The following is an 18,246-nucleotide window of genomic DNA, read 5'->3' as shown; positions in this document are numbered from 1 at the left end:
GCTGCTGCAGCTGAAGTATTAAGATCCTCCCATATCGAATGTAGCTGAACACTCCCAACCAGAATTGTACAGTTCAACTTTCCACGTTGAATTTATATGTAATTGAGTCATTGTTACATTGACATATATTTAGAAGTAGGGTGACTCAAGTACTTAAATAGTAAATTAAACTTTCCCAATGACTATCTAAAAACAAAATCTAGTCTGTTCAGCTTCCTGGAGAACACTGCTAGTGCAGCACATAACAGGTTAGATAGGAACCTGTATGGGCCTTGTGAAAAATACTTTCAATTTGCTGAAAACTATTTCCCATTGATTGATTGATTGATTGAATTGTGGAATTCCTGGATTACTGTAGGTGTACCCACTCAAATGTTTTAATGGATATTTTACTAGTAGTTTCCATCAGTGGGGCATGGAAGTCTCAGGCTTGTATGGTTGAAAAGATGACTAAAACACAACGCTGGGATGAAAACATCACACAAAAAAGTACACATGATATAACACAGCAATTGTAGGATGCTAGTAGTGAATATAAATTTGTACCAATTTTGCACTGTGTGCAAAACACATTAAAATGAACAGATTTCAGGTAGCTGACCTTATGTCACCATTTTGCATCTAAACACTCTTTAAGCCTCTGTATCCATTCCATTGTTAACATAAACTAACCAATCCCTAACTGTTTGTTGGCAGTTGTAGTTAATAATTGAACAAACTTGACAATATATTGGCCCATTCACAGAGAACAATAGCACGGTGGTCAGTTGAAAATATTAGTCTGACACATGCAAGAGCAAATGCCCAGACCCTAGCTCATGATATTGAGAAAGCAATGTGGGCTACACATTGAATGCTTTTAGATGGCCTTGGTACAGTCACAACTTCTAGCATGACTACTTGGTATTTGTTTACTTAAATGTGTCCTTCAAACACATCACTCTCATACAGAAATAGTATATCTGAGAGAGAGAGAGATGGACATTATACAATGGTGTTACCGTCACTGTTAGGTATTGTGAATACATCCTAACTAATACAGTTTATATGAACAGAAAGGTAAATACATCTGCCATGCAGGTGTCTTATTACTATGTTTTGGACTTTGTACAACCAACTTTTGTTTTGTGAAATTTCATTCGATTGATCGCTGCAAATAGGCCAAAATGTTGTTAAAATAGTACATTGTTATGATTGTGTGATTATTTACATTGTAAGAAAGAAGATAGTTTAGACCATCAAGATTGAATGCATGATAAGGTTTATTTCATGGCAGATTGAAATCACTCTTTTTTGCTTTACACCATGGTGGGAAAATTATCGGGGGTTGATGGAAGCATTTCTGCATTTGCATAGAACCTACTGTATAGATACTGAGGTGCCTGTGATGAAATGTTTCTGTTTGTTTTTCTTTGCAGCTGAGAGATTTCACAGCAGATTACCAGTATGGGTACTATCAAGGCTAGCTACTCCTGAATCATGTCTTGTGTAAGATTGTGATGACTAAATGAAAGGTTTATTGTCATTCAAGCATGGAAGGATAACAAACCCAAATAGGCACCAAGAGTTAAAGTAGGTCTTTCTTGCCTGTTGTAGGCAGACTAAAACTACCATGCCACCATCATCAGGGGAGCTATGGGGCTCCCATATTATGCCTGCAAAGGTTAACATTGAGTGCCTCCTCCCTACTGGTATCATAGTACCCCTAGAATGTATGAGAGAAGCATCCCTTGGAGCCATCAAGACACTGCTATGGAGGGAAGCCCAGAAGTTACCTCTGTCGAACCTCCTTGCAGAAGCTTCATCTTACATCTTTGTAACTATCACTCAAGATGCAGAGAGAGAGGAGTTTTATGATGAAGGGAGAAGACTGTGTGATCTAAGATTGTTTCAGCCTTGGCTAAAAGTAGTAGAGCCAGCAGGAAACAGGGAAGAGAAAATGCTCAATTATGACATTGGTAAGTTGTCATAAGATTAGTCTAAAAATCTACACTCTTTGGCAACTGGGGAGTCTAAATTTGATAAATCTTCATTCTTTAGCAATTGTTTAATGTACCGGGGAGTCTGTGAGGCTTGCAAACAATTAGAGCAACTTTTCTTCACTTGCATTGTATTACAGACTTTTTTAACTAATTACAGACTTTGTTTTGAACTATGCATTTAAGTATCTCAAATCAATGGTTCCCTTAGAGCACTCTGCCATGTTGTTATCCCTGGGTGCCTACAGAGATAAATTATACATTAATATATGCAATGGAATGTTATTTGAACATCACTACATATTTACTTCAACAAGGTGGTGACTTCTAGCCACTGATATTTTGCACTTTTCACATCAAACAGGGTCAGCAATTGGAATATCTGTGAATGAATTTGATCAGCTGAAAGACCCAGAAGTGATTGATTTTAGGAGAAATGTCCTCAGCATGTGCAAGACGGTAGTTGAAGACCGTGAAGCTCGTGGCAAGATGGAGCACGCAGTCTATGTATATCCTCCAAATTTAGAAGTTTCAGAAGAGCTGCCAAAACATGTTTTTCAACGGCTTGATAAAGGTACGTGTCCAGTTATTCTCATGCATAGTTATAGAAAGGTACGTGACCGGTAGTTCTCACGCATAGTTATAAAGGTATGTGACTAGTAGTTCTCACACACAGTTACAGAAAGGTACGTGACCGGTAGTTCTCACGCATAGTTATAAAGGTATGTGACTAGTAGTTCTCACACACAGTTACAGAAAGGTACGTGACCGGGAGTTTTCACGCATAGTAATAGAAATGTATGTGACCGGTAGTTATCACGCATGGTGATATAAAGGTACGGAACTAGTAGTTCTCACACAAAGTTACAGAAAGGTACGTGACCGGGAGTTTTCACGCATAGTAATAGAAAGGTACGTGACCGGTAGTTCTCATGCATAGTTATATAAATGTATGTGATCAGTAATTCTCATGCATCTAGTTATATTTTCTGTTTTATCCTGTAAACTCCAACCATTAACATCTATATGAGAAAAGCAAACTGACTGTGTTATGTATTATTGACTGTTTATACAAATTGGACAGACTTGCATTAAATTACAAAATAATCTATCTAAATAATCTAATAATCCCTTCAAAAATAAAGTGGGGACCTCTTGAGTTTTGGGAAGTGTGTAGCACTGTTGCTACAACCACTAATGGTGAATCATAATGTTGCTTTGTAGATTATCTGTAACGAATGGTCATTAATGTTTTAACTGCAACAAATCTTTATACCCCCTGAAAGAACTTTCTCTCGCTCAGAAATGTCTTAATGCCAACTATAACAACCATTTGGAGGGTTGAAACTGCCAAGAATGTACTTTTGAAAACTTTTAACACAATTGAAAAATGATAGGTTTTGGCAGCGCTTGATAACCTTACCATTGCATAATCTCCACATATTTTCTTGTGCCATAAATTCACTCCATAATTGGCCTATGTCTTCGGCGTGGCAAATGCTCCAAAATTACATATAAATCAGGTTATTTGGTCAAAAATCCATGTTTATCAATATAACTGGTTACATATTGGTAAAAAATCTTGGTGTACCAGTGAAAAACTAGTTGTATAGAGTGAGAATCTGGATTTATTGCCAGATAATTCCCGTTTATCACGGATAAACCTAGATTATCACTGATAATTTTGGTTTATCAGGTGATAATCCAGTTTTATCTGTCAAAAATCCAGGTTAATCACTGATTAACCAAGCTTATCGGTCTATTGAAAATCCTGGTTTATCGGTCGATAACCCTGTGTATCGACCGATGTACAAGATCGACCTAAACAATTGAGCGGTTTGCTTTTATGTCTGTACCTGTACTATTAATGTTACTGTTCGTAAGATCCATCCATTATACAATTGACCTACTATACCTATATTGTCATTACCATATATATGTAGCCCTTCATTTATCCATCACAGGCCTGATACAGTATGTCTAGCATCATTACTGTATCCAACCTTCCATTTCTCCATACATGTACTAATAGCCCTACTGTATAGATGTGTATCATAGGACATGTATCCTACCATGCAGCACTCCATAACATAAACAAATGTATGTATATATTTATAACATTTGTGATATCAGCACTTCTTACACACAGCTGTCTGGGATTGGGGTGGGGGGGGAGGGAGGGGTTGGAGGGTAAGGTACTAAGCATGGATATCAGTGTTGAAATTTACATGCTATAGTATGTCTTCCTTTAGTGTGTCTTTCTTCTTGTTTTTTTGCAAAGATATCACCTGACATTTCTGAAAAATACACACCTTTACACTTGCTGTGTAGATATAAATTGCTTCCCTGTGCAACTTTTAGCCTTACTTGAGAGAAGAATTGGTTGGTAGGAGTAAGGGAAAATCAAAAATGCAATGTGGTAAAAAACCTTCCTGGTTTTTCACTTGACTCCTGCTATTTCCTGTTGTATTTTGAATAGAAAACGGAACAAACAACTAATGTAAAACTTTAAGGAATGTTGTTTACTGAGTCTCTTGCTTTGGCTTGCTACCAGACTGTCTAACCTTTGAACTTCAGTTGTCTAGAATGCCAGTTGTTATTTTGAAATTCCATGAAACTATTGATGTTTGTTACAATTATTCAAAGTATCTGATTGCAAAGAAAGAATACAGTTGGTAACACAGATTGTTCCACCTTATCCTGTACAAGAAATGAAAGAATAGTGATTATAAAAGACAAAGTTTACTTCATAAACACATGTAAACAATATCATATAGAGCTCTAAACTGGTAGACTGCATGGTGTCCCTAGCCAAGAAAGATATGTGTCATGTACAAACAAATTCTTCAGCAAATTCCTCAGTTGTTATAGGCACTTTTGTAAAAGCCTCCTATGAAACCCGTAACAGAGGAAATCTACTATGGTAGTGAGATTGGATTGAGCGATGGAAGAGTTAAGGTGGAGGGGACTAGAAAATGGGATTTTGTACAAAACTTCATATTCTAAAAACCTCTAACCATTGTGCAAGGCCTGCCAGAGTTTTTTTTTTTTTTTTTGTCTTCTAACATAGGTATCACTTCCTAGCATCCCTGCTTAAACAATATATGCCCTAGCAGCCTTGTGCTGACTGGCAGCATGTATAAACATAAGTGTCTGACCAGGCTGCTCTGACATGCACTGAAGTCTTTTTCTGTCTGTTTACATCTCAAGGGACTACTAACCTTTCTATAGCATTCTGATGCAATATTTGTCCTTAGCTGTTATTACTGCTTAGCTTCTCCAGAATGACCTTTCCACTGCTACTTTTGTAAAATTAAAAACTTGTAAGGAAACCACAAATATGCCTTGCCCACCTGTTACTGTACATCCCTTTCTGAGGTTATCATGTGAAATGTATACTGCATTACTATTCTACAGACTTAGAGTACATTGTTGTCTCATATATCTGTCTGTGGAGATGTTTGGTTTCTCTTTGCAATAAAGTAGTATCTGAGGACATGTGACATTGAAGTCAGCATCGAGGCTAAAGATTGATTGCTATGACTAAGTTACAATCCTTGAACGTGATAGAGTATTCCCAAGATTTAATTGAAATGTCATGATCCGAAGAGATTGGTCTGGTCAACATGAACTAGAATATAAAATGATGAGGAGCATTCAATCTGTGAGAAGTATATATATCCCCAATCCTTGGCATGGTGTCCTTAAAATTTAGCATTGATAACATTGATCTGTTAACTAGTTAATGATGAACGTCTTGCTTTGATATGTAGCTATGTAGGTGCCGCCTTATTAATTTTGGGTTGGTACTGCTTTTGGTGGAGGTCAAAGGTCATTTGAAGTCTGCAGTGATCAAAACAATAAAACCTTGTAAACATCGTAACTCAGTTAATTCTAGCTTTGATCCATGTCATACTTGGTATGCAGGTGGTTCTTATTGAATTCTGGGTTGAGGTGAAAACAACAAAACCTTGTAATATATTTAAGTCAGTAAGTCTAGCTTTTGTCAATGTTTTACTTCCTATGTAGGTGGTTCTTAATAAATTCTGGGCTAGGGTGAAAACTATAAATACTTGTAAACATGGTAACTCAAAAAGTCCAGCTTTGATCCATATTATACTTGGTATGTTGATGCCTCTTAACGAATTCTGGGTTAGGGTGAAAACAATAAAACCTGGTCTAGCTTTGGTCAATATCATACTTGGTATGTAGGTTCTTCTTAATGAATTCTGGGTTAGGGTGAAAACAATAAAACCTAGTCTAGCTTTGGTCAATGTTATAGTTGGTATGTAGGTGCCTTGTAAAGAATTCTGGGTTAGGGTGAAAACAGTAAATACTTGTAAACATGGTAACATGGTAACTAACAAAGTCTAGCTTTGATCAATATTATACTTGGTACTCACTGTATGTAAGTGGTTCTTTATGAATTCTGGATTAGGGTGAAAACAATAAAACCTTGTATACATGGTAACTCAATAAGTCTTGCTTTTTGTTTGTTATACTTGGTATGTAAGTGGTTCTTAATGAATTCTATGCTAGGGTGAAAACAATAAACCTTGTATATACATGGTAACGCAATAAGTCTAGCTTTGATCAATATTATACTTGGTATGTAGGTGCCTCTTAATGAATTCTGGGTTAGGGTGAAAACAATAAAACCTAGTCTAGCTTTGGTCAATATCATACTTGGTATGTAGGTGCCTCTTAATGAATTCTGGGTTAGGGTGAAAACAATAAAACCTAGTCTAGCTTTGGTCAATGTTAGTTGGTATGTAGGTGCCTTGTAAAGAATGCTGGGTAAGGGTGAAAACAATAAACCTTGTATAATGGTAACTCAATAAGTCTAGCTTTGATCAATATTATACTGTAGGTGCCTCTTAATGAATTCTCTGTTGGGGTTGTGTATGTCAAAGGTCATTTGAGGTCAGCAGTGCTCAAAACATTTGAAACCTTCAAGAAACATCAAGATGCAATTAACCTTGGGTGAATCTCGGATTTGTTATGTCAGCCTCCTAACGAGTTCGTCTCAAATATTATTCTAATTTTGGTAACATTTTTATTGAGCTACTAATCTGGTGAATGTGTATAAAAATACAAGGCAAGACATCAAAAATCTTTTCTGGCTTTCTGGTTTATTTACTTAACTACAATGGACTACACCACTTACTAATTATAGACTAGTAATCAATAAACAAAATCAGAAAACATTTATAAAGCACCAATTGTCAACAACAGTTGTTCAAAGACACTAAAAGACTTTACATGAAATGAATTACAAGATACTTGTTTCATTTATTTATTTATTTAACATTAAAGGGTATACTCAGTAAGCGTAAAGCTAATCTCCCCTGAGGCCCTGAAATAAAATAACTAATAGTGAAATGAAAAAATATACTCATATAAAATAATAATAATAATGGAACAATCAATGAAAAGAAATTAAGAGTATAATAAATTAGTTAAAGTCCTGCATAGAACGTTTAAAAGCATTTAAAGACTTGGCATTCTTACACTCCTTTGATAATTCGTTCCATTCCTTAGCAGCAACATATGAAAATGTTTTCTGGTGATACTGGGTATTACCACCCTCTAAAAATAAATTATTTCGTGTGGTGGACCTTAGAGAGTGGTTATGTATATTATTTGTGTGGCGGAACATTTCCACAACATACTGTGGAGCCAGACCATTTAAAGACCTATACACCATTGTCAATCTTTTATTTTTTGAAACGTTTTTCTAGTGAGGACCAGTTTAAAGTTTTAAAAAGGTCTTCAGATCTATCATCAAATGTTGCATTGAGAATAATTCTTGCTGCAGCTTTCTGTAAACGACTAAGTCTGAGAACATTTCTGGTATTAATATTTCCCCATGTACTAAACTACAGTACTCAACCATCGGTAAAATATATCCATTATAAAATAGAATACAAGTATTGGTATCAATGAATGGTTTTATACAACTCAAGTAAAGCCAATCTACTGGAAACGAGCTTGCAAACAGAATCGACTTGTTCATTCCGAGATATTACATTGTCGATTTTTACGCCCAAAATCTTTTCACAGCATACACTTTCAATTATAGAATCTTCGACGGCAATATTTAATTTGTTATTTGGAATGGATTTCAAGCTTTGTCTTGAACCAATCAACATGCTTTTAGCTTTATAATTATTTATAACCATTTCATTTTTCTTGCACCATTTGCAAACATTAGCTATATCCTCATTAAGTTTGGTATTTAAATCATCCATTGACTTGCCCTTCATATGAAATATTGTATCGTCTACATACATTTCCGCATTGCAATAATTAATACTTTGACCCATGTCATTAATAAACAAAACAAAGAGCAACAGGCCCAGAATGACCCCTGTGGCACCTCACATGTAACTGGCAGTAAGGGGGAAAATACACCATTTACACATGTAGATTGTTGTCTATTACATAAATACGACTTAAACCATGCAACAGAGCTTTCGGAAAGACCATATATAGATAACTTATTTATTAGAATAGAATGGTTTACTATAGGTCAAATGCTTTTCTCAGGTCTAGAAATACAGATCCTATAAGATATCCGCTATCAATAGATTTATTCCAGTCGTCGATTATCTTTAGTAATGCAGTTTCACAAGAGTGCCCTTTTCTAAAACCTGAATGGGACGATCGTATTAGACCAAATGCATTTAAAAACTTGGATAAAGCACCATGAACGTGTTTTTCTAATATCTTCTGTCAAACAGATAGAAAATTTTAGCAGTTTCTTGAATATACAGTCTGAACATTCATGATGTGGTTTGGAAGAGTGTTGCATTGTTTAGGACCAAAACACAAGAATGACAGACTGGCAAATGACACTCTGTGAATTTTGGGAACAATAAAATGAGGTGAAGATGTACATGATTGATCTGAGCTGTCTGTGTGATGGTTGTAGGTGAAGTAAGTCCAAGATGTAAGATGGCGAGGCCAGCAGTCTGTGTCCATGTGTGTAGTACTGTAAACTCATTGTTATCTCCTCCCTTCCATTGCAGGGAACATATATCTATTGGTTTGGGTGATATCCTCTGTGAATGATGACCAAAAGTATGAACTAAGGATACATCATAACAGCACACCTGAAGAGATTATCGCAGAGACAATAAGAGAGAAAGCCCAACAGATGCCAAAACTCAACAAGGAAGCTCAACAGAAATGTGTGGAGGAGTACAAAAGGACTTATGTTCTTAAAGTCTGTGGCTGTGATGAGTACATCCTGCAGGACTTTCCTATCTCTCAGTACAAGGTATAAAGTATATTAATTTCTATAAATGCTGTCCATATGTTACCTTCTGTTGCATTTAACAAATAACAAGATTACATGAGTAATCTATCAGGACTTTCCTATCTCTCAGTACAAGGTATAAAGTATATTAATTTCCATAAATGCTGTCCATATATGTTACCTGCTGTTGCAAACATAATAGGTTTTTAGTAAACACTACACCTATCCTGAAAGGGTTTGTAGACAGTAATGTTTTCACAAACATTTGTATAGTAGTTAGGGTTAATGCAATAACAACTAGTCTAGACCACCACCTCTTAGAAATTAATAGTAAATATTGATAGTATTAAGTACAGCATTATTTGTAACATAAATGCTCCCTTATGACATATCTATTGTTAACTGTCAATCTTAGTCATCCACCTAGTGTACAATGTATCGTAAAATGTTTGTTCTTTGGCACTATACATTACTACAAGAAAAGAAAGTGAACAGTAATTTGGTAGTTAAAAGCATGAGAGGGGAGGGAGGGGGTGGGAGGGCATTAGGCCTTAGAGGGGACACAAGTAAATATTTTTGTTGATGGCAAGCCAAGCCAGTACAGTTTAGAGGTTTCTTGATTGATTGATGTTGTTGTTGTTTTCATTGCAGTATGTCCGTCAGTGTCTCTTGAAGGGCGACACTCCGCAGCTGATGTTAATGTCCAAGGAGAGTGTCCTCAACAGTCTACCAGAGGTCCATTTCCCCATCCCGTCCTACATGAGGCGGGGCCCAGCAGCTCCCCCTCCCGTCTCATCTAAGTGTGCCTGGGAGATCATGGACAACCTTAGAATCAAAGTTAACTGTGCAACCTATGTGAATGTTAAAGAACTAGACAAGGTCAGTGCTGCATGCAAGGTGTCATATGCAAGTTTTGTGGTTGTTATTAAGCTTTTACTACATATCAATTGTAAGTTGGTGATACAGTAGATGGGTTTAGCATATTCAATCTTTAAAACTTATACTGAAATAGAGACAGACAGCTGCAACAAGTGGCAGGTGAACAGTTCATTCAGTGAACATGTATAGATTCATATAATATAGTTATTGATGCATAATGCCATAGTCTACCATACATTCTAACTAGAATGTTAACTAGAATGTAGCAAAGACATGTCGTATATTTGCACTTAGAGTATGTGTTACTTTCCTTCATCACTACTAGTATGCACTCTTGATATTTCATGCATGATATTTATACTGTTACTAATTTAACAGGTACATGTCAGAACATGCATTTATCATGGATCTGAGCCAATATGTCCAGTGGTACCTACGGAACATGTACCATGCGCTAATCCAAAATGGAATGCTTGGTTGACCTATGAACTTCGAATATGTGACATTCCAAGGAGTGCCAAATTCTGTGTGTCTATATGCTCATCTGGGAAACGAAAAGGGAAGAAAGAGGTGAGTACACCACCAGAAGCCAGAAGGAAATATCTGCTCTAGAAGCGGATTTAGCCCTATTGCCCTAAACCTTGTTGCCCTAAACCCTATTGCCCTAAGCCCTATTTTCCTAAACCCTATTGCCCGTAAACCTATTTCCCTAAACCCTATTGCCACAAACCCTATTGTCCTAAACCCTATTGTCCTAAACCCTATTGCCCTAAACCCTATTATCCTAACCCTATTGCCCTAAGCCCTATTTTCCTAAACCCTATTTCACTAAGCCCTATTGCCACAATCCCTATTTTCCTAAACCCTATTGTTCTAAACCCTATTGTCCTAAACCCTATTGCCCAAAACCCTTTTGCCCTAAACCCTATTGTCCTAAATCCTATTGCCTCTCCCACAATCAGTAACATACTTGTTTGAGAATTTTGGAAGAGATAGATTAAGTCACTTGGGAAGTTACAAGATATAGACTCATCAGTGTTCAGAGTGAAAGATGATAAAATGTAGTTTGGTGTAAATTAAGCAAACAAGCGAAAAGAGTCCAAAACATTGTGAAGACACATCCCACAACAGGTAAAAAATAATAATACAAAATCCAATAAACAAGACATAAAATACATTTTGACCCCATTTTTGTGATAGCATATATATTAGCATATAGGATGTCTGGTTTGGTACTTTATCCAGTACCCTTGTTAAAGCAATGAACACTCTGTCACTTACGCATTTTCTTCTTTCTGTTTTTGATACCTTAACTAAAAGATGAATTCCTGGTACTTTATCATGCTCAACTGATATTCTATGAATAATTACTACATGATGCAACCTGTCTAATTATTTAAGATAATACTTGAACAGTGCTCTCTTTGTTTTTGTTTGCAGGGTGGCTGTGCATTAGCTTGGGGCAATATCAATCTATATGACTACACCAACAGGTTACAGTCTGGCAACATGAGGTTATCACTCTGGCCTCCTCCTCAAGGTCATGAGGATCTTCTCTGTCCGTTTGGCCAGACAGGGTCAAATCCTAATAAAGACGCACCTTGCTTAGAGTTGGAATTTGATCGGTTTAGTCACAGTTTAGTGTTCCCAGTATTCAGCCAAATATACGAACATGCATTGAAGGTAGCCTCCAAGACAAGCGATTACAGTAGCTTCCCTAAAGAAATGGTGAGTTTACATCTGGTACAGTTTGATTCCTTACTGAAAGTGAAAGACATCAGTAGTTTGCAAGCGTGTGTGTTTATTTGTGTGAGTCTGAACATCACTGTATTTGTGATGGTGTCTCTTTGAAACACTACAACAGGTTTTCCTTATCAAATGTTCCTCTTGATCACTCAATTTTATATGGTCTATTGTCTTTGAAAGTGTTCTCCGTACTAGATAAAATTGTGTTGATGTGTAAAGTAAAGGCATTCTACATGTTTGTGAAGTGTCCCTCTCAATCGCCCTGTCATGGTTTTTGTGCTTGTGTAATTTTTCTCTTTCATTCTGTAACGGCATTGTATATGAATGTGTACATGAATGTGAAGTGTTCCTCTGATCAGTCTGTCATGGTGTTGTGCTGGTGTAATTGACTCTTTCATTCTGTAAGGTCATTGTATATGAATGTGTACATGAATGTGAAGTGTTCCTCTGATCAGTCTGTCATGGTGTTGTGCTGGTGTAATTGACTCTTTCATTCTGTAAGGTCATTGTATATGAATGTGTACATGAATGTGAAGTGTTCCTCTGATCAGTCTGTCATGGTGTTGTGCTGGTGTAATTGACTCTTTCATTCTGTAAGGTCATTGTATATGAATGTGTACATGAATGTGAAGTGTTCCTCTGATCAGTCTGTCATGGTGTTGTGCTGGTGTAATTGACTCTTTCATTCTGTAAGGTCATTGTATATGAATGTGTACATGAATGTGAAGTGTTCCTCTGATCAGTCTGTCATGGTGTTGTGCTGGTGTAATTGACTCTTTCATTCTGTAACGGCATTGTATATGAATGTGTACATGAATGTGAAGTGTTCCTCTGATCAGTCTGTCATGGTGTTGTGCTGGTGTAATTGACTCTTTCATTCTGTAAGGTCATTGTATATGAATGTGTACATGAATGTGAAGTGTTCCTCTGATCAGTCTGTCATGGTGTTGTGCTGGTGTAATTGACTCTTTCATTCTGTAAGGTCATTGTATATGAATGTGAAGTGTCTCTCTCAATCACCCTGTCATGGTGTTTGTACTTGTGTAATTTTTCTCTGTCATTCTGTACGGGCATTCTACATGTTTGTGAAGTGTCCCTCTCAATCAAGCTATCATGGTGTTGTGTTGGTGTTATTTACTCTGTCATTCTGTAAGGGTATTGTATGTGAATGTGAAGTGCTCCTCTCAATCACTCTGTGATGGTGTTGTGCTGGTGTCATATTACTCTCAATCACCATTCTGTTTCTGTTTCACAGGAGAGTGTTGATGATATTAAGGAAGAGGATGCCAATCAACTGGAGGAGATATTCAGCAAAGACCGTTTGCATGAGATGTCTGAACAAGACAAAGAACTTGTCTGGAGGCTCAGGTAAGTAACGCCTAATGAGGAAGGATATCAGGGTTGCCCAGAGCTCATCATTTCCTGTCTCAGAGAAATACTCTAAATCTCATTTTGTAAGAAACAAATGAAATTCTAATGATTTTCCAATTTCAACAGTATTAAGTTGTTATAGTTAAATGTTTGTGTAGTTAATTTGTACCTTTGTATCACCCACAGGAGAGAATGTCGGTACTATGACAACTCATTGCCAAAGTTACTCAATGCTGTTAAGTGGAACAGCTGTGATGAAGTGTCCCAGGTATGTCTGCTGTGTTTAATATCATTACCTAATGAAACTGAGAAATTTAAGAAAGTAATATTTGTGAGGAACCTTTGGCACAGACCAATGGAGTTTAAGATTTGCTCACAGTTTTAGCGGGTGACTTAAGATCTGTTCAATCTCTTTTGATTGGTACCTTGTCTAGCCTACACCATAACACTATGCCTACACCATACATGCCCATACCATAACACTATGCCTACACCATACATGCCCATACCATAACACTATGCCTACAACATACACGCCTATACCATAACACTATGCCTATACCATAACACTATGCCTACACCATAACAGTATGCCTACACCATACTTGCTAATACCATAACACTATGTCTACACCATACATGCCTTCACCATAACACTATTCTTACACCATACATGCATTGACCATAACACTATGCCTACACCATACAAGCCTATAACATAACACTATGTCTACACCATACAGGCCTATAACATAACACTATGCCTACACCATAACACTGTGCCTACACCATACATGCGTACCCCATAACACTAAGCCTACACCATTACACTAAACCTAGTGTTATAAGCAGGTGGAATGTACAGCAGTTCCCTACTAAGTTGTTCCTGTACACCACCATGAATGTTATTTGAAGGTAAAGTTTTCAAAATAAATGATAGCAGAATAAAATAATGTGTTATTAAAAATTCTCCTATTTTGCTTTAACTGAATATTTGTAAGAATGTTGTGTAGTTTCCTCACACATTCATGAGACCAAAGGTGTGATTACCCAGGAGTAAAGTAAGCAAGTGAAAAAGTTTGTCAATAAATGACAGGGATAAGTTTGCTTTTCTTGCTACAAAATGAATAAATATGAAACAAGTAGTAGGTTATAAGTAGCCTTCTTAATGTTCATTTTAAATTGTTTAAATGTCAGTATCCATGCAAGAGATTGTCACATGTTTTTATTGGTTCCTTGCTTTAGCAAAAGGAACCTATGCAGTCAGGTTGGCGTGTGTGTGTATGTATGTATGTATGTATGTATGTGTGTATGTGTGTGTGTGTGTCTGTGACACTTGCTTGGGTACGCTCTATCTCAATAAGGGAATGTTGGATTGAGGCCAAACTTGGACTATAGATCCGCCATATGGAGAAGGTGTGCCCTATTGTTTTTGGTGCCCACAAAGGTCACCAAAGGTCAGTTATGGTTCAAAAACCGAAAATATTAAAACTGCAATAACTCCCAGTGCCAATGTGCAACAAGATTGATATTTTGGGACAAGTTGTGAACTGGTTAGGGGAGCATTTTCAAACTTAACGGTCATGTGATCCGAGGTCACCAAAGGTCAATTAATGATAAAAAACTAGTATTTTTGCAATAACTTGAGAACGAAATGTCTGTTAGGGTTGGGAGTTGCCTCAATGTAATCCAATTGTCGACCCGCATCTGGGTGACCCTTGACCTCAATTTGACCTCTGGTGACCTTTTCGTGTTTTTGGGATTTTTACAGTTTCGATGCTATTTACAGATGTCAAAGGTACCTTCTGATCATAAATGTCAATAGGTTGACCCCGTGTGACCTTTATGTGCGAAGTTATATGGGGTCAAAGTTTTTCGGTCGGAGTTAGGATGGTTGTACAGACTTTTCGTTTTGTTTTTTGGAATCAGGAGATTAAACTACATCTGAAACCAAGGTCAAAAGGTCAAAGGTCACATTAGAAAAAATGTGCTTATTTTGGGAGGAAACGAGCAAAAAAGAAAATGTTTGGTTTTGATGCTAGATTTGGATATCAAAGGTACCTTCCGATCAAAAATGTCAATTGGTTGACACCTGTGTGACCTTCGTGTGCGAAGTTATACGAGGTCAAAGTTAATTTTCAGACATTTAATGCAACAACTCCCAGTTCCAAGGTGTGACATGGTTGATATTTTTGGACAAGTTGCAAATGGTATAGGGGAATATTTTCAAACTTACCGGTCATGTGATCCGAGGTCACCAAAGGTCAATTAATGTCAAAAAACTAGTATTTTGGGGGTAGAAAATGGGCAAAGAAAAAAATGTTTGAATTTTTATACTTTGATGCTCTAATTTATGTCTCATCAATCAAAAATGTCAATAAGTTGACCCAAGGTGACCTTTGTAGGTTAAGTTATATGAGGTCAAAGTTAATTTTCAGACATTTAGTGTAATAACTCCCAGTGCCAAGGTGTTACACAGTTGATATTTTGAGACAAGTTGCAAATGGTATAGGGGAATATTTTCAAACTTAACGGTCATGTGATCCGAGGTCACCAAAGGTTAATTAATGATAAAAAACTAGTATTTTTGCAATAACTTGAGAACAAATTGTCCGTTAGGGTTGGGAGTTGCTTCAATGTAATCCAATTGTCGACCCGCATCTGGGTGACCCTTGACCTCAATTTGACCTCTGGTGACCTTTTTAGTGTTTTGTGGATTTTTACAGTTTCGATGCTATTTTCAGATGTTAAAGGTAACTTCTGATCATAAATGTCAATGGGTTGACCCCCGTGTGACCTTCGTGTGCGAAGTTATATGAGGTCAAAGTTAATTTTCAGACATTTAATGCAATAACTCCCAGTTCCAAGGTGTGACAAGGTTGATATTTTTGGAGTAGTTGCAAATGGTATAGGGGAATATTTTCAAACTTAACGGTTATGTGATACAAGGTCACCAAAGGTCAATTAATGATAAAAAACTAGTATTTTTGCAATAACTTGAGAACAAATTGTCCGTTAGAGTTGGGAGTTGCTTCAATGAAGTCCAATTGTCGACCCGCATCTGGGTGACCCTTGACCTCAATTTGACCTCTGGTGACCTTTTCGTGTTTTGTGGATTTTTTACAGTTTCGATGCTATTTTCAGATGTCAAAGGTAACTTCTGATCATAAATGTCAATAGGTTGACCCCTGTGTGACCTTCGTGTGCGAAGTTATTTGAGGTCAAAGTTAATTTTCACACATTTAATGCAATAACTCCCAGTGCCAAGGTGTGACAAGGTTGATTTTTTTGGACAAGTTGCAAATGGTATAGGGGAATATTTTCAAACTTAACGGTCATGTGATCCAAGGTCACCAAAGGTCAGCCAATGTTAAAAAAGTAGTATTATGGGGGGAGAAAATGGGCAAAGAAAAAATGTTTGAATTTTTACAGTCATACTCTAGGTCTCACCGATCAAAAATGTCAATTGGTTGACCTCCGGGTGACCTTTGTGTGAAGTTACATACAAGTTCAAAAGTTAATTTTTTGACATTTAATGCAATGAAATCTCAATGCCAAGGTGTGACATGGTTGATATTTTGGGACAAGTTGTGAATGGGGTGGTGGAACATTTTGAAACTTCAAGGTCATGTCATCTGAGGTCACCATTGTTATCATATCTGTTGACACGCTTGTAGGTCTCTTATATTTCTTACATTGTCGACGCCATATTTAGGTCTCAAAAGTGCCTTTTGATAAAAAATCCGATCACATTTTGTGATCACAAAAGTGTTGGCTATAGTGTTGGTTACTTTATGGGAACATGTAGGACAATTACTTGGGCTATTTCAGCCCAATCTTGCTTGATAATATGATGTGTATTGTCTTATACCCCAAGCAAGGAACCACAGTGCCCTTAGGCTCTTGTTTTGTTTATCAAGTTCCTTTGATTTCTGAAGTTGAAGTTTTTTGAGCTATAATAATAATATTGCAACTTACACAAACTCATGACACCTGAAACCTAACATTATTCACTGGGGAGGGAGAAGACTAAAAGTCTTCTCATGCTAACTGTGTGAAGAATGTCATATACAATGTGTATAATGCATTTTTCTAGAGGCCTAATTTTAAGATTTGGGTTACAAAGTTCCTTCACTCGTCACTGATCTGAAGCCTCATAATCAACTAATTTACATTTCTGTTTGCCTTGCTTTTTTTTTTAGCTGTATGCTCTGTTGAAGGACTGGCCGTATGTAAACATTGAAACAGCCCTTGGTCTTTTAGACTGCAGCTATGCAGATGTTGGAGTCAGGACACTGGCTGTCGATTGTCTGGAAGAATTACTTGATGAAGAATTATCTCAGTATCTCTTAGAATTAGTTCAAGTAAGTAGCTCTGTGCACACAAACAATCCCCCCAAACTTACTCCCTGCCAGGGCTGGAAAACACTGTGAACCAATCCCGACCAGGTGTGCTGGAAACTCATGGTCCATGCGGGAAATAGTTGTGCACTCACACACAATATACATAAGTAAAAATGAATAAAAATCAAATGAGTTGAACAGTATTAAATCGGTATTAAAAATGATATATAAAACCTTGGCATAGTGTAAGACTTTCTTTCCAGGGCCAATTTTAGCCCTCTCTCGAGATGACCGAAGTCTGATTTTAGTAAGTGGTTCGACTGGCAAGTAACATACAAAAAGTTGCGCTACAAGAACTTGACAAAGAATGCTAAATTGTAATGTACCATTTATGTACATTCAAGTAAACAATCTCCAATCATAACTTGTTCAGTAATGATCAAGTACTTGAGCTAAAAGAGTTGATATTATTTAAGACTTTTAAACCAACAACATGCACGTTTACCAAAACAAGAATGTGAAAAATTGGTAACAGTGCATCAACTGAGGTTAAACAGCGCCAAATATGTGGCTAACTACAGATGCATTTAAGAGATCTGTACTCCATCATTGTTTCAGATGATTTCATTGGCTTATAACGGGCAACACACCGTCTGATTGGCTTATA

At 36.9% G+C, this 18,246-nt stretch overlaps 1 protein-coding gene across 2 annotated transcripts in view; it reads left to right on the top strand.

The window, feature by feature from the left end:
• Window positions 1–18,246, top strand: part of LOC139976304 (phosphatidylinositol 4,5-bisphosphate 3-kinase catalytic subunit alpha isoform-like) — a 35,866-nt gene that overhangs the window by 2,832 nt on the left and 14,788 nt on the right. The window contains exons 2-10 of one of the 2 annotated variants that reach the window (XM_071984963.1): window positions 1,419–1,958; window positions 2,344–2,553; window positions 9,011–9,261; window positions 9,892–10,119; window positions 10,498–10,689; window positions 11,560–11,847; window positions 13,121–13,233; window positions 13,423–13,504; window positions 17,439–17,600. In XM_071984963.1, the coding sequence (XP_071841064.1) occupies window positions 1,613–1,958; window positions 2,344–2,553; window positions 9,011–9,261; window positions 9,892–10,119; window positions 10,498–10,689; window positions 11,560–11,847; window positions 13,121–13,233; window positions 13,423–13,504; window positions 17,439–17,600 (1,872 nt within the window). In that variant the 5' untranslated portion in view covers window positions 1,419–1,612. Of the gene's footprint in view, window positions 1–1,418; window positions 1,959–2,343; window positions 2,554–9,010; window positions 9,262–9,355; window positions 9,377–9,891; window positions 10,120–10,497; window positions 10,690–11,559; window positions 11,848–13,120; window positions 13,234–13,422; window positions 13,505–17,438; window positions 17,601–18,246 lie in introns of those variants that run through there. The other variant, XM_071984964.1, reaches the window with a different exon arrangement.

Source organism: Apostichopus japonicus, chromosome 11, assembly GCF_037975245.1.
Source record: "Apostichopus japonicus isolate 1M-3 chromosome 11, ASM3797524v1, whole genome shotgun sequence".
Taxonomy (NCBI): domain Eukaryota; kingdom Metazoa; phylum Echinodermata; class Holothuroidea; order Aspidochirotida; family Stichopodidae; genus Apostichopus; species Apostichopus japonicus.
Note: the sequence above shows the minus strand (reverse complement) of the source record. Positions and strands in the feature narration are given on the sequence as shown.